This window comes from Meriones unguiculatus, chromosome 20 (genome assembly GCF_030254825.1).
Source record: "Meriones unguiculatus strain TT.TT164.6M chromosome 20, Bangor_MerUng_6.1, whole genome shotgun sequence".
NCBI lineage: Eukaryota > Metazoa > Chordata > Mammalia > Rodentia > Muridae > Meriones > Meriones unguiculatus.
In genome coordinates, this window is record NC_083367.1 from 23,297,269 (window position 1) to 23,323,821 (window position 26,553).

Sequence of the window (26,553 nt, forward strand, 5' to 3'; positions counted from 1 at the left end):
GCTCCCTTCGAGGGATTTCTGCTCTTTTTCCTTTTAACATGTATCTTTAACTTAGCGCTGGGTATTGGATATAAAGGACCAATCCAATCAGAAGCTCACGTGTTGAAGGGTTTGAGCCTCAGCTGCTAGATCCAGTTTCCTGTTGGTCTTGATATTAAATGTCGATGAATTAGACAGATTTCTGTAGCTGTGACAAACTGAGAAAGATTCTTTTGCCTCATGGTGCCAGAGCTTTCGGTCTATGATCACATGTTCCTTTTGCCTTTGAGCCGGTGGTGATGCGGGACCTCAGGACAGACAGTGCACAACGAAGGAAAATATTCTTCATTGATACAAAGAGGGAAAGGAAGTAAAGCTGCTTATACCCCCTTCAAGGGCATATCCCTAAGGTCTAATGGATTTCCAGTAGGTCCTACCTCCTGAAAGGGTCCACCACGTCTTAATAGCACCATAGGTTAGAGCAATTTCTTAACATGTGGGCCTTCGGACACAGCAGTTCATTATTTTTAGCTCAGTCCTCAACTTGAAGAGGCATTAGAAGCAAAAGTAAATAAAAATAGTTAATGCAACCACTGTATCTCTCTCTCCCTCTCCCTCCTTTCCTCTCCCTCTTCTCCCTCTCCCTCCTCCCCTCTCTAAAACAGAAACATTGAGGGGCTCTAACCAGCCCCAGGATGGCAAACATGGCTCCGACAGTCATTGTCCTCCCCCCGCCCCAATTCCCTCCACCTTCCTGAAAATGTTAGATTACATTCCTAAAGCTAGCCCCCAAGGTCCATTCCCTTATTTGGCCCTTCCCCCTCCTGAAGCTGACCACCGAGGTCCAGCTATCAAAGTATTAAAGTCCAATAATCAAAAGCCCCCTTTGCCTCATCTAATTAACATGTCCAATCAACATTAAACACCTCATCTTAACATGGAGGTTTCCGCTTTTACCTTTATAAACCACCATTTTCTTATGAGCCATGTCTATCTCCTCTCTATCCAGAAGCAGTCCTTTGTCAGCCCTGCCTCTCTGGGACAAGTACACCTTCCCTTCTCCCTCTTGCTTATTCCTTTCTTCCTCTATCTCCTGTCTTTGTCTTTTATTCCCTGCCCTTTGTTCCTCTGGGGCAGGTAAATCTCCTTTGTGCTGAGAACCTGGTCTTCGGGTGTCTCTAGCCACTATCCCTCTTTTTAGGCACAGTCTTTTCTCTCCTGAAGTTCTGCTATAGGTTAATAAGTGTGTGCTTTTTCTAAGACTACGCTGCTGAGAGAGAGAGAGAGAAAGAGAGAGAGAGAGAGAGAGAGAGAGAGAGAGAGAGAGAGAGAGAGGGTTAGGAGTCTTTGATGTACATTTACTTGTATAACTTAACCCAAGAAATTATTGAACATGTACATCAGTTAGAATTCAAGCTCAGCTAATATAACAAAAGCCAAAAATAACAAAAGATTAAACAAGCTAGAAGTTTCTTTTGTCACTTCCCAGCTGGGTCTGTGTAGTTCTAGGTGCTTGCCGGCGGCCGGGGTCAGGCCCCAGGAGCCCACAGCTTCTCCAGGCGATGCTTAGTGCTTATATCAGGCTCTTCCCTTGTCATATGACTGCTTAAATACCAAGATGCATTTTGCAGAAGCATCACCCTTTACAGAGTAAGCGGCGTGCACAGGGCAGCCAGGCATGGGGAATGTCAGGTGAAGAAGGGCCCCAATCTCCCATGGCCATGAGGGTGATTGTACTAGAACAGGTTTGCTCTGGACCACGGGCAGATGGAAATTCTTTTTCTTTCTTTCTTTCTTTCTTTCTTTCTTTCTTTCTTTCTTTCTTTCTTTCTTTCTTTCTTTCTTTTTTTTTTTTACATGCCACTACTGTGTGTGTGCGCCTGCATTCGTGTGTGTGAGTGCTGGACCACGTGTGCCACAGCATTCACATACAGGTCAGAGGACAGCCTTTGGCGCAGTCTTTGCCTACTTGGCGACAGACTCTCCATTATTAAGTGCCTCTGACCCGTGAACATCTGGGGATTTCCTCCTCCTGCCTCCACCTGGCATGTCACCATGCAAACACTGGGCTTGTGGATTTCTCCCCACTGAGCCATCTCCACAGCCTGCAGTGACCTTCTTAGAGTGGTCAGACATCACACAACTGGGGGAAGCTGAAGGAGGGAAGGCTAGGGAGAGGAAAAGGAAAGGACATAACCAGGGCTATGGAAAGAATCTGCTGGAAACATGTGGTAGGCTGTGGCCTCTTTATTGAACCAGGGCCTGGAGTCTCTGCAGGGCAGAAGAGAAGCTGAGTAGGTGAAAGCAGAATCAACTTGACATAGCAAACCAGGAGTGTGTAGGAAGAAACTACAGCTCTCCCCATGTCTCCCCACATCAGGCCTGAAGACAGTGTCCATCTGAGGAGAAATGGCTGTTTTTCCTGTGTGGTTCTAAAGGCAGATCTGGCCAAACTTTCTATTCCCCACTACCGATAAGGGACCCAGCATTAAACAGCATGAGGTCTAGGTTACCATGCTGACGGTCTTGCATGAACCAGCAAGCCTGGGTTGGCATTTTACTTTGGGTTTCCAAACTCAAAAGTATCACCCAGGACCGCATAAGAAGGGGACTCTGTGAGACCCAGCCTCATCTGAGCTAGAACGATACAGCACACATCCATCCCAGTTTAATCTATGGAGCAGAAGAGAATAGGTATGGATACAGAAAAGTGCGTTTCAAAAAGTTTAAGGATTTTGAATTTGACCTTTAGATGGTGTGGCAGACATTTTTAAAAGCAATCAAGATGTTAACTGTCAATCTGTATGACTGGCTTGAACTCCACCCGTTCCAATGAAAGAAGGTGAGCTCATCTCATTGATATCTCACGGCTTTCGTTTCTTCAGCTAGGAATCCGTAAGATGTTCTCAGCTTAAGCACTGTAAAAGGCTTCAGTGTTTATTTTCTCGGGGATGTTAGCTACCTGCCTTTAGCGGATGGCTCTCGAGTATCTCTGGCTCTGCTCACTCATACGAGTATGAGGCTTTTCTACGTCGGTGCTCCACTAGAGCAGGCAACAGGATTTAAGACCAAGGCTGAATTCTTTTTCCTCTTACATCGGGGTCCACCTTCACCTCCCCATTTTCCCACGAGGTTTCCACACCTGCAGCCCCTCAGGGTTGTTTGCTCCCCCTCCCCAAACCCCTGGTTAGTTCTGTCAGTGACCAAACACTTGGGCTTTCCCTCAAAAAATGGATCCTGTATTTATTGTTTCTTTTCTATTTCTGCCATTCTAGTTTAGCCCTGTGTTCTTATTCATAGATTACCAAGAGAGTCTCCCAATAGCTCCAGGCCTTCCTCACACCCAGCCATTATTCCCTGCATGTCCACTTTATCCTGTATTAGAGAAATCAACTGCTTTCCAAGATAAAAAGAGGATCTACAAGATTTTTCTTTCGTCCTTGATGGAAACAAAATAAGCTGCCAAAGATTCTTTGGTCACATAGGTTGAGCTCTTATGGGCCCAGATTCCTTTAGCTGATTCCACAGTCTCTACATTACAGCCCAACCCTGAAAACTCAGTTTCTCTAGGCTGTCCATCATCCGCCTGAGCTGTGTCAGTGCCTCTGCGTGGTTAGTTACACTGGAGACCACAGCACTGTGCTCCGGAGCCGTCATTCACATAGAGGAACACTGAAACTCCACATAGTGGGCACGGTAAATGATAGTGCCGTCATGAGGGACTACGCCAGCTCTTAGCTTCTTTACTCTTCCCACTCTCCCCTGACTCCCAGGCAATAAACACAGAGCACATGTAACCTCTTAACCACAACCTTCTTATCTTTGAGGCTTCGTGAAAACCTCTCTGAAGCCACTTAAATTCTTAAAAGGCTTCTGTTTCGTATGAGCTAGTGATGTATGCCAAATGTAAAGTAACTCAGTCTGGGATTCAGAGTCTTGAGTTAAAAACCAGAAACGCTAGGTCCTAATGCCAGCTCTTTAGTTTACTGGCTATGTGACCTACAAGCCATGTCTCCAGTCCTGGTTGTTTCTGGTCTATGAGAAGGGCATAGTAATGGTTGTGGCATCTGTTGGAGAGAAGAGGTTTATGCCAGATGAACCACTAGTGCGTTGGATGCTACAGAGCCCAGTACCACTGTGCGTGACGGTGCAACAGCGTAACTGTCCTCCAGTGACAGCTTGCCTTGCTTCTGTGCATTCCTTTTGCTTTAATAATTGAAGCGCAGTCACTAGATCATACATTCTAGGAAAAAGGAGAAAAGGAGACCACGTCGTGTTTTTTCTTCCCGTCCATTTTTTAAATCTGTGATCACCTTATAGTTCTGCTTCTAAACCATGGCCAGGCTACATTTAGATTGTGAAGGGAGATGGGAAGAGTTTTTTAAGCTAAGATGCAGGAAAGAGCTCAGAGTCAGCTCAAGTGGGCAGGCAAAGGACCCATTAACTTAGGAATGCTATATGGCCAAAGCAAGCCCTTTGCTGCCAGACACCATCATGAGGTTTTCTGCAGAACAGTACCTCACTTGGAAACAGCTTTCAAAAATCTGTTTTTGTGTATAAGAAAAGAACCTGGGAGACAGTCATGCTCAGAACCAGCTGGAGACAGTGAGGGCATGCCTTGGTTAAATCCTAAATAGCTGGACACTGAGTTCTGAAAGTTGGCCTGGATTTTCTTGAACGCTTTTTATTTTTTCTACAGCATGGAGGAGTAAGTCTCTTTCAGAATTTCTAGGTCCAAAGTAGTGCCGCCGGGTAGGGAAAGCTGAGGAGGAAGGCACTGAGCATACGGGAAAGGAATTAACTTTCATCCCACAGTGTTCCACTCAGAAGGGTTAGGGAGTCACAGGTGACACTAAGTCATGCTGTCAGAGAGGGCAGCATCTGAATCAACCCCCCCTCCCCCCGGGGAAGAGCCACATCTCAGCATGGCTCGGAGAGAGAGGTGTGTAGTGTCTTCAGGAGGGTCTAAAGAGTTAGCCTTTGTTTATTTTGCCAAGAGCTAGTCACTCATGACTCTAATCGTGCTGTGGTTTCTTTTTCTCTCCTAAAGAAAACATGCCATAGGGGATTGCATTTCGGTATTCAAAATCGTATTGTAGGGCTTTGGCATAAACTGCAAGAACCAGTTAGAGCTTTAAAGATGTTATTAGGAGCAAGCCTTTCATACCAGATTTTGAACGCATTATAAAACTTATTAGCCCGGTGTGACTATTGCTCAAATATGGAGTTTAGAGAGTTTATTGCCTGCAAAACAAACAAATCCTTTGTATAAGTAGAGGTGTAAAGAGGAAAGTACTTGTTGTTCTAAAGCAACATTGAAAGGAAGATTAAACTATCCTTATTAAATCTTCTTAAGTATGAGTTGGCTTAGAGCAACATTCTTTAATTATATTAGATCATCACATGGCTTCCTTCTGCCAGGAAAGTCTTTCTATTCTTAGGTTAAAGTGTCTGCCCCAAGTCATTTCACTCTTGAGTCCTCTAGTTTTCTAACTGCAAAATAACAAGGTTGCCTTAGGATCTCGGAGTTAGGAAGAAGGGTCCTAAATGTGGCATCAAGTAACGTTATATACTTCCTGTGCACTTAAAATAGCGTTCTAAGAGTGAGTCCACTGGCTCCATCCAGCTGCTGAGATGGTTCACAGGACATAAGAGAAAAGAACCCTTGTCTATTTCTGTATAACTAATAGTATTTCTTGTATGAAATTAAATCAGCACATAAACCTCATTGCCATTATTCATGACATTTACTAAATAGTCAATTATTTATGCCTTGTCCTTCAACAGAGGTTCAAAATCTTAACATGACTCTCCAGCGCAGGTTCAAGGTGGCCTTTTCCATTTTAGCTCCATATAATGACTGAGAATTTTTAACATAGAGGCACAGATTCCTGATGAGAATGTCTACTTATGCTCTGCAAGTAAAGATCAGCCCAAACTCAGAGCCTATTGTCATTATGTCGTGAGTTCATTTGAGGTAATATTTGTGTAGAAACTCAGACCTCCCTACAATATCCAATGTAACTTAGAAACGAATGTGTGTGGCTATTTTTTTATTCATTTTTTTTAGGACAATCTTTGTACATCTGTGTTTACCAACAAATATCACTACATGATGATATACAGCCAGCACACAATGTAACATGTGTAATAATTCATTATTTTCAGTCTACACCTTTATGGTACCACACCTCATTCTGTGTCCCCATGGTTGGCTCCTGACCCTATATTGTTTGGCTCTCCTATAACTGTATCTCTCTTATACATTTAATTCATACCCCATCATACTTTTTTTCTTTTTGGTTTTTGGTTTTACGAGACAGGGTTTCTCTGGGTAGCCTTGGCAGCCCTGGGCTCACTTTGTAGACCAGGCTGGCCTTGAACTCACAGAGATCCGCCTGCCTCTGCCTCCCGAGTAAAGGGATTACAGGTGTGCATCACTGGGCCTGGCTACTTCTTTTCCTTAACAAACCTGTTTTCCCTGGCTTTCCACTAGTGAACTCAGAGGTCTAGGTTTCTGACGCACTCAGTCTGTTCACTGCAGAGCACCTTCATGTCCTGGGAGCCACGTATGATTATTCTTTTCACAGGATCTCTCACCCCCAAATTCATCTGTCCATCAATCAATTATCCCTTCTCTCATCCGTAGCTTTCTTTTCACCAGGAGCAGACGTAAGGAACTTTTCTCCAGCTCACGTAGTAAGTTAGGTAACGAGGCTGTGACTATCGCCCTTCAGCTAACTATGTTTGCTTCGCACATTCAAGTGGAAGAGCACACTGAAAACTGAGTGACCCGGGACACTGAATGACAGGAGACATTAGACCATCTCTTCTTACATTGTCTACCAACCCTGGAGCCCAGTGTTGCCAGGAATAAGCAGATTGAAAAGCCAAGAAGAAAAGACTGAGGTAGAACATGGTAGAAATTCTTCATTCATTCATCCTGCAGGCGCATGACATTCATGGCATGGGCCGGGGACTGGCCATTCCAGTGTGGATGGCAACGACCACAGACGTATGTAATACAGTCTCAGGGGAGACTGGTTTTCCGCTGAAGGGGAGGCAAGGGTAGCAAAGACAGTGAAGAAGGCTAAGAGGAAAGGCATCCTTGGGGTGGGCTGCTTCAGGTAGGGAGGTACAGAGGGTGTTTCTGAGACTGTGATACTGGGGCAGGTTTCGTACAATGAACGTAGTGTGATTATCTGGAAGAGGGTGACTTTAAGCAGGGAGAAATGGTGGCAGGTCAAGTGGCCCTGAGGAAGGACGTAAGAATGAAAGATTAGGAGAATGTCAAAAAAAGGGCCATTCACAGTATGACACAGTGCTAGAATCCGGGTGGGATTACTGGCTGCCCTCAATCCCAGCTCCATAGTACAGAAGCTTGGACAAGTAAAGTTTGCTCTCTTTAAGTTTTCAGTTTGCTAACCTGGGCGCTGGGCTGGGAGTATCCACCTCACTGTGTAATATAATACAGCGGAAAGAAGCCAAATGCACAGTGCACCCTTCCCTTGGTCGCTGGCGTTACAAGGTAGACTCAGGGGCAACTGGTCTAGACATGAGAAGATCAGATAACTGCCATCACTGATGTCCCCAAGCCCTTACCACTCAGGGACTCACACACAGGCAGTGTTTCGCGGCTTGCTATTGACTTACGATGTCGTTGTCAGCTTCACTGACCTCTGTATTTCAGTTGGATTGCCGTGATAGAAACAGACCTGTAGCTTTGGGAAGTGTGGTTCAGTCCTGGGTAGTCAAGGTTCCCTACGAATCCAGACAGGTTTTTACTGAAAACTGTGCCATGCTGGTGGTAATAGAAGGTGCAAATGCAGTGTTCACCTGTGTAAGACTGTGCTAATTCAGACTCTCAGTTTCTGTGGCCCTGGGTGAGCCCTGGGCTGTGGGACTGACCCACCGGGTTTCCCGAGCTTGTGAATCAGCCCTGGCATCTAGAGAGGGCAGTGGGAGGACCGTGGCTAGCATGAAGCCCCACAGGCATCAGTCCCAAAATTCTACTTCAGTGAATTACTTAGTTGAGAGTAAAAGCTTATATTTAAAATTAAGGCTGCATTTAGGGTGCTAGACAAAATGCCGATTTCCAAGGCTTTCCATTTTGTTCTCCAAGTATAAAACCTGGTTTCCCTTCTAAAAGGAAATTTGAGTTTAGCAGTGTTATGGACTAATTATTCTTAATTTAATTTATTGATTATTTACTTTATTTCCCCTTTTATTTATTTAAATTACATTTGTCTGTGTATCTGTGTGTGTGTGTGTGTGTGTGTGTGTGTGTGTGTGTGTAGGGAGTGATGGTACATGTGTGCCATTGTGAGGTCAGAGGACAACTTTTGGGCGTATTCCTTCCATCTGTGGGTCCTGGGGATTGAACTCAGGCCATCAGGCTTGCTGGCAAGCACCCTTGAGCTATCCTTACTTTTACTTCTATTATGCCTGTACATAGATGATTCAATGTGTACATTTATACATCTAATTCTCTCCTTTTTATATTTTGAGACTGGCTCTTACTGTGTAGCTTAGGCTAGCCTCAAATTCATATCTTCCTGCCTCGGCTGTCCCAAGTGCTGAGATTAAAGGCATGGGCCACCGTGCCCAGTTAAATCAAATATGAGGCAATTCCTTTGTTTTTTGTTTTGTTTTGTTTTTTGTTTTGTTTTGTTTTTTTTTTTAAAGAGAATTATGTGGCAGTCTAACCCTGGGACTTGGAAAGATAGTTTTTCCTTTCTTGCTTATCTGATTAAATTTAGAACTTGTAGACATATTTTAGTGAATTACCTTAGCCTTAAAAAATTGCATTCAGTTCCTCTGATGTGAATAGGCAAGTACAGTTAAGAAGTGTAATGAAAGGCCTTCAGAGGGAGAGCAAACCCTAGCCACAAGTAATTAAGTTATCAGTAACTGGAAAGGAGCTGTGGTTTTACCCACTTGTTGGCTAACAGGTTAGCTCGGATGTTCATAAAAGATTTAAGACTCCTTGGTCGGAACACAGGGCCATTTATTATTCATAGAACACTGAGGACATCAGCACTTATGGTAGAAGCCCAAGCACCACAGGTCAACACGATTATATATAAAACATCTGCGCAGGTGAGAGAGGCCATCTGAGAGAGGAGACCAGAGCTTGGGGAGCCCAAATCATTAATAGTGTAAATGATAAGCCAACCTGTTTTCTTCCACAGAGGAAATGCATTTACTCAACGATAACCAAAGCTGCCCCTTTCTTCATAGGCAGATAATGTAGCTGTGGTGTCATAAGCAGCCTTAGTGGGCCTGTAGCTAAGATCTGTGCGAGTCCATTCTTACAAGCCTGGAGAACTCAGATTCCCTCTTTTCTGTTTCTCATTAGACAAAGAATGAGCAACTGAGAGCATCAGGGAACTCCAGCCTTGGCTGCTGCTCTGTTTCACCTTCTAGAGCTGACCCAGCCCTGTGGAGGATGGGTGTCAGTGGGAAGTAGGGGAGTCATCTGCCATAAGGTTTGAACTTAGAGGGTGTATCCAGATAACTCTCCAAAAACCACCGTTCATGCGCTGCTGACACAGCTACAGCTTAAGATAGGCATGTGAACAGCAGGTTCTAATTTGGAAGTTTACTTGGCTGCTTCGTGCTAAACCCACGCTGGGTCCAAGACAGAGGCTGACATTCCAGAGGTGCATCCTGTGTGTCATAAGAAATCTTGATCAGCTTTGCATTTCCTCCTGGGCCCCAGGCCCCTCTTGCTCAGAACCGTCACCGTCAAGGGCTTTTCAAGTGTTCGTCTCCCTCCTGCACTTTGTTTGTTGGATAGAACACATTACAGATAGTATTTTAAAACCGAATTCTAACATCAAATGTAGGTGTTCTACAACAACATTCACATAGTGGGTGTGTTAACTGTTACTCCCATTAATAGCTTTAAAATAGTTTCTGTTTTCCCTTTCAGATATGATCCACATCTGTGCACTTGTCACAGCTCTTTTCTCCCCAGTTAGCTCGGTTAATCTGACCTATGGCAGGGAGTTATTTGACCCTCTAGAGCTAGTCATCAAAGCGTATACGAATTACACCTGCGTGGTTCTACACTGACTTCGTGTTCAGACACAGAGGCCAAGCTTACAGAAACGTAGGCCTCTGGCCAGTGAAATCCTCCTTCCTCTTTAGAGTTAGAAGTTGCAGTTGTGGTACTAATGAAACCAAAGAGCTCTCTCTCTCTACTGCACCTCTGCCTAGGAGCAGAACTGGGCACACAGAGGGATGGCACCATCCATTCTGTGACCATTAGCAGCTGCTCACACAAGACAAGTTTAACTTCCAGACGGTGCTTCCATTATGATGCTTCGTACTGGAACACTGTAAGTCCTGGATGACACAGGTTGTGGCTTTAACATTATCTCAACAGGCACAGACAGTCATTTGTTATGTAGCTGTTTTCCAGAACACAGTGAGAATTGTTCCAAGGAGCATTTGGAGCAAAAAATAGTTTCCTAATCCTAGCATCAATAATGAAAGTAGCAGAGTACGGAATATTACATTGATATAGAACAATACTTCAAATGCCATGTCACTCAAGCTCGATCTAGAAAAGAGAATTTCTTGCCAGTCATTTTTTTATGTTTGTCTGTTTGTTTGTGTTGCTTTTTTTGGGGAGGGGGCAGTATACACATTATACTCTATGAGGGTCCTCCAAGATAAAGGAAAATCACTTTCCAAAGATTCGCCTTTGAAAACAACAACACATTTCTTAAATTTTTTTCCTTTCTAAGCCAGATATGGTGACATATGTTCATAATCCCAACACTTGGGAAGTGGAGGCAGAAGGATCAGGAGTTCAAGGTCATCTTTGGCTACATATTACCTGAGACTCTGTCTCAAAAATAAAAAGCAGAAAATAGGGCCTGGGAGATGGCTCCATGGGTAAGAAAGCTTGCCCTGCCAACACAAGGCCCTGCGTTTGAGTTCACAGCCTCCGTGTAAAAAGCCAAGTACGACTGTACCAGCATCTGTAACCTTGGCATTGTGAGCAGAGAGTTAGATCCTGAGAGCTGACTGGCCAGCCAGGGAGAGACCCTGTGTCAAGGCAATTAAGCAGGGAAGGGTAGATGGAAACAGCCCACTCTGTGCTCTGGCCTCCACATGCACATACGTGTGTGTGTGTGTGTGTGTGTGTGTGCCCACTCACATACATACCCCCCCATACAACACCATAAATTTAAATGGCCTCTTCCTATCTCTTCAGTTACATATATCCTTCTATTTAAAAGATAGCTCCTTTATTACCCCGTCAAAAACAGTATCCATGGCAAATAATAAATACTGAAGAACAGTAATTACAAAAAGACACTTGAAAATATTAACGTAGGTGTTGAGAAATGACTCAGATGACTACATAATAGTCCTCTCATTTCCAGTGATCTGCTTTCAGCAAGAAGATGAAGGATGACCTAATCAAGTCACCAGCTGACAGACCATCACAAATAATGTTTGTTGTTAACTCGAAGGACTGAATGACATTGCTAGTACTGAATTCCTTCACTCACCACCTATTTTATTGAGAATGGCAAATTTCATCTATTTCAAAAGTAGAAAAATAACACATTATTCTATAAATAAGTGACATTTGCCCACAGAAACATGATAAACAAAAAATCTTTCATCTGTCTCATGAAGGTACTTGCCGTAATTTTTGAACATTGAGATGCTCCCCTCATTTTGTCCTCTTTTGTACTAATTGTGGTGGTAATGCATCCAGGAAAAGATCTTAAACGATCACAGAACATATAAAACTAAGCTTCAGTTTAAGTTTGTAATTTTTCCACTGAGGTGTTTAAGGCTGTCAGTGAAAGGCTTTCCGGCGTGCGTGGCAGGCAGTAGGCTAAATCCTACCCTCAAGTGAAAAAGAGGGTCCCAAACAGGGATGGCATTGCGTTCTGGAAACATGTACAAGAATGACTGTTAGAAGCTGAACATGAAGGACGCTACCGCCTCTGCCGTTATGTACATTTATGATTAAAATGTTAATGTAAGTTATAAGTAACAAATCTAGTTAACACTTCAAATTACTTTTCAGGCTACATGAGTGAGAAAGGTTGAACCCAGTGACACAGTTGTTTCCTCTTCTGCTTTGGCTCTGAGGTCTAGTTTCGGTGGCGAGTGGTGGAGCACACCTTTAGTTCCGGCACTTGGGGGACAGTGTGAGGCCAGTGTGGTCTGTGTCGTGAGAAGACTTACAGGGTGAGACCCTGTCTGTAAACAAAGAGGGATTCAACTTTAATTTAATTTTAAGTGAAGAGTCACTCCTTTAATCTGGTTTCCGCTCACACGCTTTTGTGAACACCCGTCCTGGTTGATTTTGACTAGGAATCGTTAATTGGGATACACTGATGCTTTATTTCATTGCCCACCTTGTCTTTTAATCTCAGCAGCCCAAGATAGGATTTATGAATGAAGTATTTATTTTTTACAAAAGGCCATGAGTGGCACAACTCAGAGAGACTAGAAAACCAACAAAGAAATGAAGTCTGCATGTTCCTGTTCCTGTTGGAGCTGGTGGCCTGCGGAGTCTGTTGACTTGTTGTTTTTTAATGTCTGGGTGCTCTTTTTTGCATGTAGACCTGCATGCCAGCAGAGGGCATCAGGTTACATTATCTTGTGATTACATTATAGTTCGGTCGTGAGCCACCATGTGGTTGCTGGGAATTGAACTAAGGACCTCTGGAAGTGCAGATAGAGCTCTGCCTGTTGTTAAAAGAACGTAAGTCTCAGGATCTCAGCATCTGGTTGGAAGGGTAGTTCATGTCAGCTCCTATTCGCAGCTTAAGCTCCTCTTTGCAGGAGAGCTTGGCGTGGTGCGTACTACTTGGAAAGGCAGTAAAACCATGGGATTTGGACCTCAGTCTGCCACGTGCAGGGCGTGACTCCCTCGGCAAGTCCAACTGTTGAGCTCTCGGCAGCCCAAGTGTGGAACTCCCTCCAAAGTTGCTGAGACTTCTCTGGCAGGAGTTTCAAGACCTCAGCAAGTCTCTCAGACTCCGGGTTCACACGCCAGGTGGTTTAGGAAAAACTCGTGCCAAATGGGAAGTATGCCCAGAGAGCTACAGAGTTTCAGTCAGAAAGTGCAGGGGGTTAAATGACAGGTTCTGTAGGAAAAACTGGAGCAGTCAGAATAAGTAGGAGGCAGGAAATAATCAGGGTGGCTTATACGGCTAGAACTGTTATTTCTATAGTCCCTCCTAATCCAAGGCTATGTCCTCACAGCGACATCAACATATTCCTCCTTCGTGGTCCTTTTGTGACACTGTGTGTGTGGACTGCTTCTGGATCTGGCAAGTTCTTGTGGGGCCCTGATGATCTGATACTATGTGATGCAGGAGTTCCAGAGCTGTGAGCGATTACTGAGGCCAGTGTCCCACAGGTTCAGATTTCCACAGTCATTACATCACAGAGCTGGCCGCAGGGGCATTGTAGACTCTGGCATTTATAGGGGCACAAATTACTGGGGTGGTCCTGTAATAGTAAGACAGATCAAGGGGAGATGTCTTATTCCTGCTGAGTGGCAGTGGCAATGTACACAGTCCTGATGCACTGTATGTGCAAATAGGGACAGTGTATCTTCTGCTGGCCTATCACTGGGATAGGAAAAGAGGATGCTCAAAGAGAGCCCCATTTCTTCCTTGTGGCAGTGAAAGAGAACCTTTCCATGTAGCAGTAGATTGATTTTTGTTGGAAAAAAACAATGACCCATCCTATTGAGGCTAAAAAGAAAACATTGTACTTGATATTTTAGACATGGCTGGGTGAAGTCCCGTGTTTATGTGCTGCGTGTGCTCTTTCCCTATGTACCGAGGCCGAGCTCTTCTGTCCCTCCTGCTCAGATCGTGCACAGCGACCAGAGAACACCAAGCCCCACAGGATTCTGATTCTATCTTGCTCCCCAGTCTGTCACAGGAAGCCATTCTTGCCACATGTTCGGAGTTTTATTTTGCTCTCCGAGGATCTGAAAGCTTGTGATTTTACAGTTCCGACATCACTATTAAAATAATACTCTTCTTACTTTAACTTGACAGGCTCTCTATTGGGATGGTTATTCATTTGACAATTGCTACAGCATCCAACTTTGTGAATATTGTATCAGCCAAGACACCAGCTCTTGAGTTCTTCCCATTAGATTTGAAGTGAAAGGGAAGCTTCAACCATGATACATTTTATTTTTGGAAATGTCAGGTGCCGGGCTTGACTGACAAGTTCCATCTGAGGGAAGTCTATTTTGTTCATGTTCATTACTTGGGCTGGTTAAACTGCCCCAGGACTTGGTTCAGCTGCTTCCCTGTTTGCCTGGGGTAGACTTTCTGAGCGGTCTTTAGGTTTTTGAGACAAGACCCTGGCACTTCAGACTTGGCACCTGCCACCTACGACCAGTGTCCAAACACCTCCACCCCTTTGTTTTTCTTTTGAGACAGAGGTACTTGCATTCTAGGATGGCCTTGAACTCATTTGTAGCTGAGGATCACCTCAAACTTCGGATTCTCTTGCCTCCACCCAGAATTACAGAGACGTGCCTCCATGCTTGGTTTATGTGGTAGTGTGGATCGAAGCTAGGGTACCATGCGTGCCAGGCAAGTACTCTGCCAGCCAAGCTATATCATGTCTCCGTTCTGTCTTGGTGGTACTCACTGCTTTCTCTAACGCCAAATCAGCTCATCCTCTGAGGCCAGTGTGGTTCTGAGGAACTCGGCAACACTTCTGCACAGAATAACTCCATGAAGCCGACATGAGGAGTGGAGTTGGAAGTGGGTTGGACAAGTGTTGAGATAGGGCTGGAGGATGAAGCATGAATATCTGAGCCAGTTCCTCTAAAGTGAAATGAAGGGGTGTGCCTTCCACCTCCTCCTCCTTCCTTCTGAAGCACAAGGCCTCTGGGGCCCCTCAGCTCAACCGATAGCCCTATGTAATACCCACAGTAAACAGTGGTATAGAGGGAGATTATTTGGCTTTAAGAACTGAAGTTAAGCCTAGCATGGTGACACATAGCTATAACCCAGGCACTCAGGATGCTTTACCAAAGAACAATCAAACAAAATGATTCTAGATAAATGTATTTACCCAAGGGCTAGTATTCATGACAAAGGTTTTCCTCCTGCTGCTTTTATTACAAATATCTTTCAGGTCTTCAGGATTACCTGGCATAAATTCTCTTGGAGTCTTGTCTTACCAGTTCTTTCATATCATTTTTTAAGACGAGCAGACATTTTTTTCCCTCACAGGGCACAATTGTGACAGGAGAGGCAAATTGCTCATTTGGAGTCCCTGCTGACTGCTCAGTCCAGGGTCACTCCTGTCATTTAGCTTCTTCCAAGCTGGGATCATGTGGTTGGTAGCTACAGAAACAGCATCTTTCCTGTGCTTTTGCAAGAGCCAGGGCTGGGCACTTTCTCCTCAATCCTCCTTTATGTCTTGTCAGATCCTCTTGTATTCATACTTCTTCACTATTCAACACACATTTGTTGCGCCATTACCAGGAAAGCATATTGACTTAAAGAGTGAGTTCCAAAGACTAGTCAGGGTTCAGTGACAACCCATCCCTCAGGAGCTTTGTGACCTTGGCAAGTCATTAACTCCTAAAAGCTACACTCTCTTCCTCTATAAATTAAGAACAGTAGTGGTCCCCTTGGCGAGGGTTGTCTAGGGTGAAATGAGAAAATGCAGTGATGTCAAGTCACCCCACAGTTAAAACCCATCCCTGTTTGAGCAAATCAAACTTGTGAGCAAAAGGCAAGTTAATCTGCCATCTTCTGCCCTTCCCAATCTAACCAAACAGAATCCATAATGTTCCCTGTCACTCTCAGATAATAAAAAGTCCTCTGATCAATTTTGATAGCAGGAAGAGTCACCTTCCAAACACTTAGATGTCTAGTCTGGTACTACAATCAAATCTGGGAGTTAATTTGGGACTTCTCTTTGCCCAACTTTCCTCAGGCCATGGTGCCCAGTAGGAAAAGGGAGAGATGTGACCTTTCACCTTTCCAGCTCTATTTCCTACTTAGTCATTGGCTATGAGTTCAGAATTCTCCAAGGTAAAAGACAGCAAAGTGAGGGAAAGTTCACCACTCAGGATCCACGAACGCTGGGAATTTAGAGCTGAGGTTCCTAATCAGATGGATAGCCAAAGCTTGTTTGTGCCACCTTTTCTTTATGACCCATTGTCAAGCTTATCCAGTGTTCATCCTGGAGCCTTCCTCCCTTTGTGAGAAGGGAGTGTGTCATCATCAGGGCTGTCCTGCTGAAGTGAGAGACAGCCTTAACATCCAACCACAAATCCTGGCTTGACTTGGAGAGAGAGATCAGTTTAGGGACTGTTGGTGTCAAAGTGTCTTCTGTTAGTTTTCCTGTCTCATCCTCTCTCTCTCCTAGTGCCCTGGCTGCTGCTCAGTGAGATCTTTCCTGGTGGAATTAGAGGCCGAGCCATGGCCCTGACTTCCAGCATGAACTGGGGCATCAACCTCCTCATCTCTCTGACATTTCTGACCGTGACCGGTAAGAACTCTTTCCCATTAATGTCTTCATTATCTTCATAAAGTGTTTATTGTAGAAAAAATTCAAATATGCCCCAAAGTAGAGAGACTGCTAGTGAATCAGCTATGTCCACCAACCAACCTAAGCAGCTTTCGGCCTTAATTCCTTTCTAACTCCTTGTGTTCCCACTTAGCAAATTATTTTGAATCATGTCATATATATATATATGTATTTGTCCATAGAATTGCAGCATGGATCTCTGAAAGTTTAGACCGCAATATAATTATCACTCTTGAAATATTAATAATCTCCCCTAGTATCACTCTGTATATATTCCACATTATAGTTATTTTTTTTATCCTTTGTTTTATATGCAGATATGTAATTTATAGCTGAATGGTATGTCCCAATACTTGTAGGCTTGATCTCTGCTCTTCTGCTAGACTTCCGCCCCTTGTAGTTTTAGGGAAGACACTGACTGGTTCGTTGCTCAGACTTTTGCAGGGTCTGGACCTGGACAGCTTCCATGTCATGTGTCCTCTTGTCATTGGTAGTCCCTCTAAGTTAGTGTGGAGGCTCAGAGGGGGTGGAATTTCTAGCCAATTAGCACACCCCTTGGCAAGTGACTAGATGTCCTGTCACCCTCCCAATCTGGCCGCCGCCCAACGCCCACCCCAGGCCACTCTGAACTCCCATGGTGCTTGCTTTTATTCTTTCAGCCTGCCCATGGTTTTTGTTGTTTTGTTTTTTATTTTTTTTCTGTAATGCTTCCTTAAAGAGAGAATTTTTTTTCTCACTATTATTTGGCTAGTCTGAATGTGGATCTTATATAAGGCAAGATGAGTGCTTAGAACTTTATTAATTCTCAAAATAATGAAATAGTGACATGGTTCACCAGCACTCTTCAAAACTGACCACTGAGCTATTTGAAATTATCACGTGTGTGCGCGCACACACCCATCATCTGTTACTTACTAAAACATATTATTTATATAGATGAAAGACTAAAAATGACAACAAATGACCTGAGAAGGCAGGCTGGCTGATATACTGGATGAGCTAAGGAAGAGGTAGACCCTTGAATGGGGTTTTAGCATGGACCCTGGGAAAATAGATTTTTTTTTCCAGTGAGGGTTGTCTTTTTGAGAAACAACTATGACGAGTACAGTCTGGTCTTGAACTTAAGACAATGCTCTTGTGAAAGCTTCCTCCCTTGGCTAGGATTTTAGGCAGGAACTACTATATATAACCAGATCTAATTAGTTTTTAAAGCCTGGAATGGTCTAAAACCTTTACTTGACTTCTACTTGAGATGTCTAAATATCTCTATGGTTTTTGTTTGTTTGTTTGTTTTTTTTGAGACAGGGTTTCTCAGTACAGCCCTAACAGTCCTGGAGCTCACTCTGTAGACCAGGCTGGCCTTGAACTCACAGAAATTTGCCTGCCTATGCCTCTGTCTCCTGAGTTAAAGGTGTATGCCACCACTCTCCAGCTATGTCACTATGTCAAGGAGCAGTGGAGAAGTATCTGGCGCTTTTTGTATTTTCAAAAATCAAGATTTCCATCACGGATTAGAATGATTTAAAATATATGAGGCTTTTTACTTGGCAATGAGCCTTTGCATGCCAATGTTTTAGTGAAATGTCATCTGTATGAATATAAGCATACTGTTCTTGATAAACAAGCATTTTAGTGGACATTGAGCTCCTTTCTGAGTACACTATTTTGAAAAAAACTGGTTGGAAATTGCAGTACATGATAGACTGTGGTAATGCTACCTGTAAACCCAACCTGGAGAGTGGGGGTAGAAGGATGAAAGATGAGTTCAAGACCATCCTGGAAAATATAAATGACCCAATTTCAAAAGAAAACCAAACAAATGAAAACCCCAAAGCCCCCAAACAAAAGCAAAAATGGCAATGAATCCAACAAGAGAGAATGGCCCAGATGACAAGAGCGTGGCACCTATGCTCTGTGGACAACAGCTGGGAGAGTTCTGGGTGTTTGATCTGGATCCACGGACTTCCAAAAAGAGAGTGAAGATGCAAACAAATATGTAGAGTATCTATCACAAGGAGCGGGGGTGGGGGTGCGTCCTGACCCCCTGTGTACTGTGCCCATAGGTAAGCAGAGCATCCTGAAAGACAGATTTGGGGTCTAAGTAAGGTAGACAGTTGTGGCAGGGCGGCACTTTTTGAAGTCATGATCTCTCTGTTACTGAAAGTATTTTAACAAAACACGGAACATGTTTAACAAGATAACCTTTCAGGTTTATTCTAATTCCAACTAATTCTACAAGTATTTGATTAAGCAATACACTTGGCAAACCCTGGCACTGGCAGTAAGAAAAGCACAAAGACAAGACTGGTTAAAACCATCAGAAGAATTGCCTTGGAGCTCAAGAGATGGCTCAGCAATTAGGACTACTTGCTGTTCAATTACAATAATCAGAGTTTTCATTCCAGCACCCACCTACCAAGCTGGGCACCTGGCACACACTGTAACCCAAACTCTGAGCTGAGGCAGAAACGGGAGGATCACTGGGCCTTGCTTTCTTCTATCCTACTTGAGAAAACATGGACCTCAGTTCTGGGAGAGACTCTGCCTCAAAGGAATATGCAGAGTAACAGAGGATGAGACTTGATGTTTTCAGACCTCCGTGTTCACACACACACACACCCCCCATTATAAAATGCCTTTGTCTTCCTTCTTCCTGTCCCTTCCTACCTCAGCACAGTCATCCATAGTGGTTACTGCACCTAGATCTTTCCTGCAGTTATGAAAATGGCTTCAATATATAACCCCCCAAGTCAGTTTTCCTCCTGACCAACTGTGATTAGTCACTGTAGCTGTTTAGAGCCATTTGCAAATCTTGCCTGCAATTGGTCTGAGCATGTGTTTAAAAAGAGCCAGATACTTCTCCATTGTTCCTTGACATAGTGAACTTTTGCTGCTGGTCCAGGGGCCAGTACCATGTACACTTATGCATCTGAATAGGGCCATGACTAGTGTAACGTACATTGAACTTGGCTAGTGATTAGAAAGCAATTCGGTCTTTGTTTAGAAGTGGTCAAGAGAGCTGGCAAATGAAATCCATCAGGGTCTTGAGGATCTCTCTTCTTGCTCATGATGTCTTACCCAGAAGATTTCTTTCATTGGTCACATTATCACATTTAAATTGTGATGGTTATAGCACAGCTTTGTGTTTTACCTAAAAAAGCTGGGGTGGTGTTGTAAGGCAGAACAAAATGAACCTGGGCCATCTTCTGAATTTGTGAATCTTGGTTCTGTGGAGACTGCCAACATGTACAAAGATACAAAAGCTCTGAGAACTGATGTTCACAAATGGGATCAATGCAGCATAGAATACATTTCTAACTGCTTTCTTTTGTCCCTTATAGATTTGATTGGCTTGTCATGGGTATGCTTCACATATACAATCATGAGCCTGGCATCCCTGGTTTTTGTTGTTCTCTTTATACCTGAGACAAAGGGATGCTCTTTGGAACAAATATCAGTGGAGCTAGCAAAAGCGTAAGTATTTGTATCATTGGTCTTTGGTTAAAGTGCAGTTTTTATATGTGATTAACTAACAACACCTGAAGTTATTTTAGGGCGTTTCCTTTGCTGTAACGCTGCCTTACAAACCTAGCACGTCAGAGACTGAGTTCAAGGTGACCCTTAGCTGCACAGTAATCTCTAGACCAGCTTCCTGAGACCACACGTCAACCTTCCTCTCCCCTAAGGAAGAACATCCTCATTGCAGCTCCTTACTCAGGAGGCCACGTTTGCTCGGGGGTCTAGGTTAGTCTGGGATATGTGCCCATCTTGGGCTAGGACCATGGGCAGCTCTTCAGCCCTTCATCTAAAACAGGCTCATGGGCCTTTGGAGCCCAAACACTTAAGAATACACATGGTAGAAAAACTCTTGGTGCAGTCTACAGGTCCTTACAATGTGGCATTCAAGTTAATGTTAGTAAAGGTGAGGTGTGTCTTACATGACTAGGCATCTAGAATTCTAGGAATTTGAGTGAGTCGTACATGGAGAGATGAGATAAATAGTTCAACTGACAAGTGGGCCAGGAACAACTTTCAGGGGCAGGGCACCAAGTTCTAACTGATCATACTGATGGCCTGAGGGAAGTGGTGGCCACGGCCTAGGAATGAAGAGAAACATCTTGTTCTGAGGATTATATTGGAAATGGGGGCCATGCTTGCTTCTAGGCTTCCCTACAGAGGAGAAAACATATATAATATATATATAATAAACATTATATATATTTAATAGGTTGTGATTTTTCTTTTGAAAAAAGAATGCTCAAGCACTGGGGAGACATACATGGTAGCAGGAACCATGGTAGTGACACCCTGGCTCCCAGCTGTCAGAAGCTCCAGGGTGATAGGTGAGCTGATGGTGGGAATATGCTTGCAGATGTTTATAAAGGTCAGTCGTCTGGTCCTGTGTTAGTGGGGCCTCCCACAGGCAGACTCATGGACAACATTCACTTTGTGTTTATTAACCTTGATGTGGTTGAAATCATAAAAGTTGACTCTGCCAAGCAAAAAAACTTCTCTCAATTCAAATCGTGAGTTGACTATCAAGTTTGAGGTTGTGTTTCTCTGCAGATGAGGCCATTTTGAGAAAAATGAAAATGATTAACTTATAATGAAACAAATGCAGCTGTCAGGAAGGCTGACCGATTAGGTCACTGGCATTCGGAGACTAGGTAGAAGGATGTAGTGGCTGGACAGAATTCAACAGATTTGCTTTTTAAGAGAGGTTCTCAGAATAACAAACTGGTCTTGAGCTCTCAGTCCTCTGGCCTCTAACTCTCAACACAGAGCAGGTTTTCACTGAGGATCACAAGGTTCAGCTTTGTCTATAGTCTAACACAGTCTACACAGTGGGATAGGGAGCAGGAAGGATTCAGATAAATGAGACATACGTTGGCCACCATCACTACTGCCGGGCTTACTACTTCAGCTGTGAGTCAACTCTTCTTCCCTAGGCCATAGACAAGCAAAAGTCAGAGCCTGGCATGGTGGTGTACACTTTCAACCCCAGCACTTTGGAAGCAGATCCAGTCAGTTCTCTGAGCTCCGTGTTGCCGACTCCCATTTCCCACCCCCAAATAAAATACTGAAAATTTAGCAAATAACAAGAAACTGTTTCTACTTTAGGCAGCAAACAAGAAAGAAATCAGGTCATTGCAGAATACCGTGTTGGTTAGCACAAAGATAAATTACTCTTTTTGTTATGGAATTTTATTGTATAAAAGTTTTTTTTTTTTTTTCAAAGGAGAGAGTACCAGGGCTGAACTTGAGTCATTTGGGTAAAGGAGATATTGGGGACAGGGTAGAGTCATGCACATGGATAGTGCATTCAGAGCTGTGCTACGAAGGTTAGCATGCTTTTATGAGGCAGGGAGATGAACCCAGAACAAAGAGGGTCAGGAGGGGTCTTTGTCTCAGTAAAGAATTTAGACTTTCCCTTAAAGGCAGTGGCGGTTATTGTTTGACTTCTTCTATGCACGTGTTCGAGTATTTGTGCCCATGAGTACATATGTGGAGGCCAGAGGTGGACTTTGGCACCTTCCTCTATTGCTCTCCACTGTATTCCTTTGAGCTAGGATCTCTCATTGAACTTGAGGTTCACTGTTTTGGCTAAGCTGGCTGGCCTGGATCCTCCCTACTCCACCTCTTAATGCTAGGGTTGTAGGCATGCTTAGCCAGGCCCAGCTTGTACAGAAGTGCTGATGGTTTACATTCAAGTCCCCATATTTGTATAGAAAATGCTTCTATCCACTGAGCCACTCCATCCACTCCCCCAGCAGAAATGTTCAAAATAAAAGGAGATGAAGTGTAGAAGGAACACTATGGAAAACAGGAAGACTGGAAAAAGGCACTGAACGGAGGAGGTATTTGGGGTGGCAGATGGGAGGGGAGGAAGCTGCACATGGAGGAGCAACAGAGCCTGTGAAACTGGGACCTAGACAAGAAGGATGGCTGAGGGGAAAGAGTTTTATTCCAGAATCAATCCTGTACGCAATAGTGATATTCAGGGCAGCAAGATGTCGGGGAAGAAGGGCAGGTTTGGGAGTGGGTCTGGTGGGGTTGGGGTTGGCCCTCTGAGGTGCTTGAGACACACAGGTGGAAGGGAAGAAATGCAAGCGTGCACAGGGATCTGGGACTGAGGAGAGACATCTCTCAAGATACAGATCTGGTAGTCAGTGTAGGGATGCAAGTATTTGGTGTGTGGACAGTGGAGGCTGAGAAAGAGTTTGCAGAGCCCAAGCTCGAGCAGGTCAGAGAATCAGGCTTACATTTCGTTGTGTTCACGATAGATTCGGGTTGTGCATGCACACACTAAATTACCCACCTCCTAACACAATGTACAAAATATGTTTTATAGACTTTCAAAGGTTCGTTAAAAATTCTTGTGAGCAACAGCAAGACTGTTGGAGGGGGAGCAGGCCGAGCTGCCGAGTGAAGTGTTGCTTTCACTTAGCAAACTGCACAAAACTGAGGGCTCATTAACACACCATGTATCCTTCAAAAAGCCCAACTTTTAAAACTTTTCCTAGTAAGCAGTTTTCAGGCAGGGGTGTCAGGTAAAGCAAACTGCAAACCACAACAACTTGAAGACAGAATTAAGAAATACCCAATCCTTCTGTTCAGTGGGATTCTAGCATTTTCCTTAAGAGCATAGGATTTGGGTTTCTAAAGCCCAGAGCTTATTCAGCATTCTGGATTGGGGGAGAATATTAAGTGAATACACTTCTGACTGCCTATGAGAACCACATTTGGTACTTTTGAGTCATGCAGTTACCCAAAACCTTAATCCAGGCACTGTCTGAGATAGTCATGCGTGGACGATCAGGAGAGGCTCAGAGCCAAAGTGATTGTGACCCACCCCACACCGGTACTGTGAGCGCAAGCAGATGAGGATAGTGGGCCAGAGAAGTAGGAAGACCAGGGCACGACAGGCCCGTGCCTTGAACTCAGTACTAGCAATGGCGGTGACACCTGCCACATGTGTGCTGCTGGGGAATGACTGAGATGTGCAAGGAAAGGAAATCTTTTAACTCCGGACTAGACAATGCTAAAAAGCCGAAAGCTTTTCTCTGCTTCATGCAGTAGGTTGAGAACTGCTTTTAAAATGAGAACGTGTAAGTAGCCTGAATTACGTAAACTGACAAGTAGCGTTTGAAACATGTGTCGCCCAAGGTTCCCTGCAGAGAAATGCCACAGACAAAAATTTTGCTGTCTGAGCATATGATCAAATTATCTAAGGAAATGCAGGGCCGTGGAGAGCCCATGGAACTTAGCACATAGAAACTGAAGTAAACTTGACCGAGGAAGGCTACTGCTGAGCTGAGGGAGTCTTTTGGAATTTAGAAGTTAATAAAACAAATGAATCAACTTTTGTCACCAGGGAAACCAGTCCCAATGTGTAAATCCCAATAGAGTTTTCCTAAAGAGTAAGAACGGAAACTATTTAAAATATCAAATTAATTTTAAATTCGATACTACACGTTGCTTAATATTTCCTCTCTCCTATTCAGAGTTGGTTCCCACCCCAGCCCCAGGTTTTACAAAGCTGAAAAAACAAGTATTCTTCCAAGGATGCTAAGTTCCTTATAAAGTAAATAGTGGCTCAGCTGAGAGTCAGGAAACATAGCTGCCGCCTTGTAACTTGAAAGGGTTTTGTTTTGAATATCCCTCCCACCGCCGTGGGCTGCGTGCTGATATTCACTGTTTCCAACTGTGATTTTCCTCACCCTTTTCCCTAACTTAGGTGAAAGCAAACCAGCTGATTTATAGTTAGTTAGTTCTGAGGTCTTTTTTATTTTTCCTATATGCAAATGAGCTGCTTCTAAATACTGGGAGATGGATCAGTAAAAAGTGCCTGGAATACAAACATATTTGATCCCCCACATACTTTAAAAGTGGGGTGGCGGCAGTGAGCACCTGTAATCCCAGTACTGGGAAAGCAAGAACAGGAAGATAGGATCCCTGAAGCCTGCTGTGAGTCTGAGTTCAGCTTCAGTGAGAGGCCCTGTGTGTGTATGTGTGTGTGTGTGTGTGTGACACCCAATGCTGACCTCTGCCTCCACAGAGCACACAAAACAAGCACAGTAAGAAATATATACTTATTGAGCATCAGACACTGGCATAGGTGCTAAAACCAAATTATCCATGAGAAAAGCAAACAAAAATAGGACAATGAAAACGTGCTTATTAGTGGTTGGGGTGGAGCAGGCTTCAGAATACTAAGATAACCTTTCTGATACCATCTGGGTGATAAGGAGCCAACCCAGGAAGGGTGAACCCAGAACATAGGCAGAGAACTGCTATTCCAGAGGCTAACGCAGAAACAGGTCAAGCCTGTTTCTTGGGCAAGAACTCTTCAGAGGCCATAGCCACTGGGACTGACAAAGCTGGTTGAGTGAGGAGTTGGTCAGTTCTAACTGCAGTGGGAAAGGACCAAAGGTTTTAGCACGGACAGTGATGTGACATGATTGACATCTCAAGCCAGGAGGATCATGAGCATTGGCAAGCACCTAGCAGCCTGGGGCTGGGGAGGCCCACAAGCACAGCACTGGTCTCAGATGGTCATGCCTTGTGGCAGCGGCAGATACTAGTCCATTCAAGTCTGCTGTCCGAGCAGTTGCCTGGCTTTGTAGTCCCTCCACTAGCCAAGTATCAATGCTGTATTCCTGTGACACCAAGCCCATCGTATCCCTTCTCTTCTCCCCTTTCCAAGACTTCCTGTTTATGCCTTCATTCTCCGTTATTTTATCTTTGTACTTTTTAAAACATGAATGGAAACCCAACCCCCAACCCTCCTTTTATAAAGACAGGGTTCTGTGAATCCCTGGCTGGTCTTGAACTCATTACGTAGTTGAGAATAACCTTGACTCCCCCAAATGCAGTGATTACCAGTGTTTATCACATCGGGTTTATGCCATGCGGGGGACTTCAACTCAGGGCTTCCTATATGCTAGGCAAATAATCTGCCAACTGAGCTACATACTGTTTCTCCCTGTCTTCTAAGTAGGGAATTTTGGTGCCATTTTCTTCCAAACTTGCCATTTCTTTATAGCAGAGTTCATTACTAATTTTGCGCATTTTTCCCTTGTAAACCTGTTCCAATGAGACTTATGGCTGCCACTTTCCAAAAATCGTCCCAACGCGGGGGTCAGTTCTCAGTGCCTTAGTGGAGTATGCAACGCTTTCTGAAGCAATCGCTTCAACACATGTGGGGACCTACCTTCTGCTGTCTCCCCTCTCAGCAGACACCTGTCCTCACCCGGCTCCATGTCATCTCCATGGTGAGCCTGGACTTCCTCTTCCTCTGTTCTATCACATTCCTGGCTTCATCTGAGTCAGTGTCTGAACCATGGCCACCAGCAGCTGGCGTTAATCTTTTCTGATGTCTCCTCAACTTGAGGTGTGTCTGTCTACTCATGCCTTGCTTACACTTCTCTTCTTGTGAAAAAATAAGCTAAGTGTGCTGATAAACCCATCCCATTGGCTTCAGACCTTGTTTCCTCACTTGATGCCAATGTCTTCTTTGCTGCAGCCACAGACCCCAGTTGTTCCTGAAGCTCTCCCCCTCACACCCAACCTTCAGCCTGGCTCCTACTTCCATAGGTATCCATTGCTTCATTACTGTTGTGGCCACCTACCTGGTCCCTATTTCCTTACATGACCCCCACCCCCACCCTTCCTTTTAAAGGGTGACCGTGGCATTCCTTTGTCCCAGTCCCCTAGGGGTTCATTATGTAGAGGAACAGCCAATAGTTAATGCTTCCTATTACTCTCCCTTTACCCAGCCGCCCTGACCTCCTTAGAGGTCAGCAGGCATACCCAAGGCAGCGACTGTTTTTCATGTCCTTTGCCATGGTAGGTATCTGCCTCATACTGCCACATCCCTCTTTTCCTGCCAACCTGCTTTAAATCACTGACTCTGCATCTACTTTTAGTCCTTAACAAGAGCTGAAACATTCAGTTGGCTTATTAGCTCTCTCATTGGATTTGGTTCCTCAAGAGTGGGAATCTAAAATAAGG

The 26,553-nt window shown here is 44.2% G+C and overlaps 1 protein-coding gene across 1 annotated transcript in view; it reads left to right on the forward strand.

Annotated features, from left to right (window-relative positions):
- Slc2a12 (solute carrier family 2 member 12) overlaps positions 1 to 26,553 on the forward strand; it is a 52,896-nt gene that overhangs the window by 22,323 nt on the left and 4,020 nt on the right. The window contains exons 3-4 of the mRNA XM_021640310.2: positions 16,378 to 16,500; positions 19,881 to 20,013. Of these exons, the coding sequence (XP_021495985.1) occupies positions 16,378 to 16,500; positions 19,881 to 20,013 (256 nt within the window). The remainder of the gene's footprint in view (positions 1 to 16,377; positions 16,501 to 19,880; positions 20,014 to 26,553) is intronic.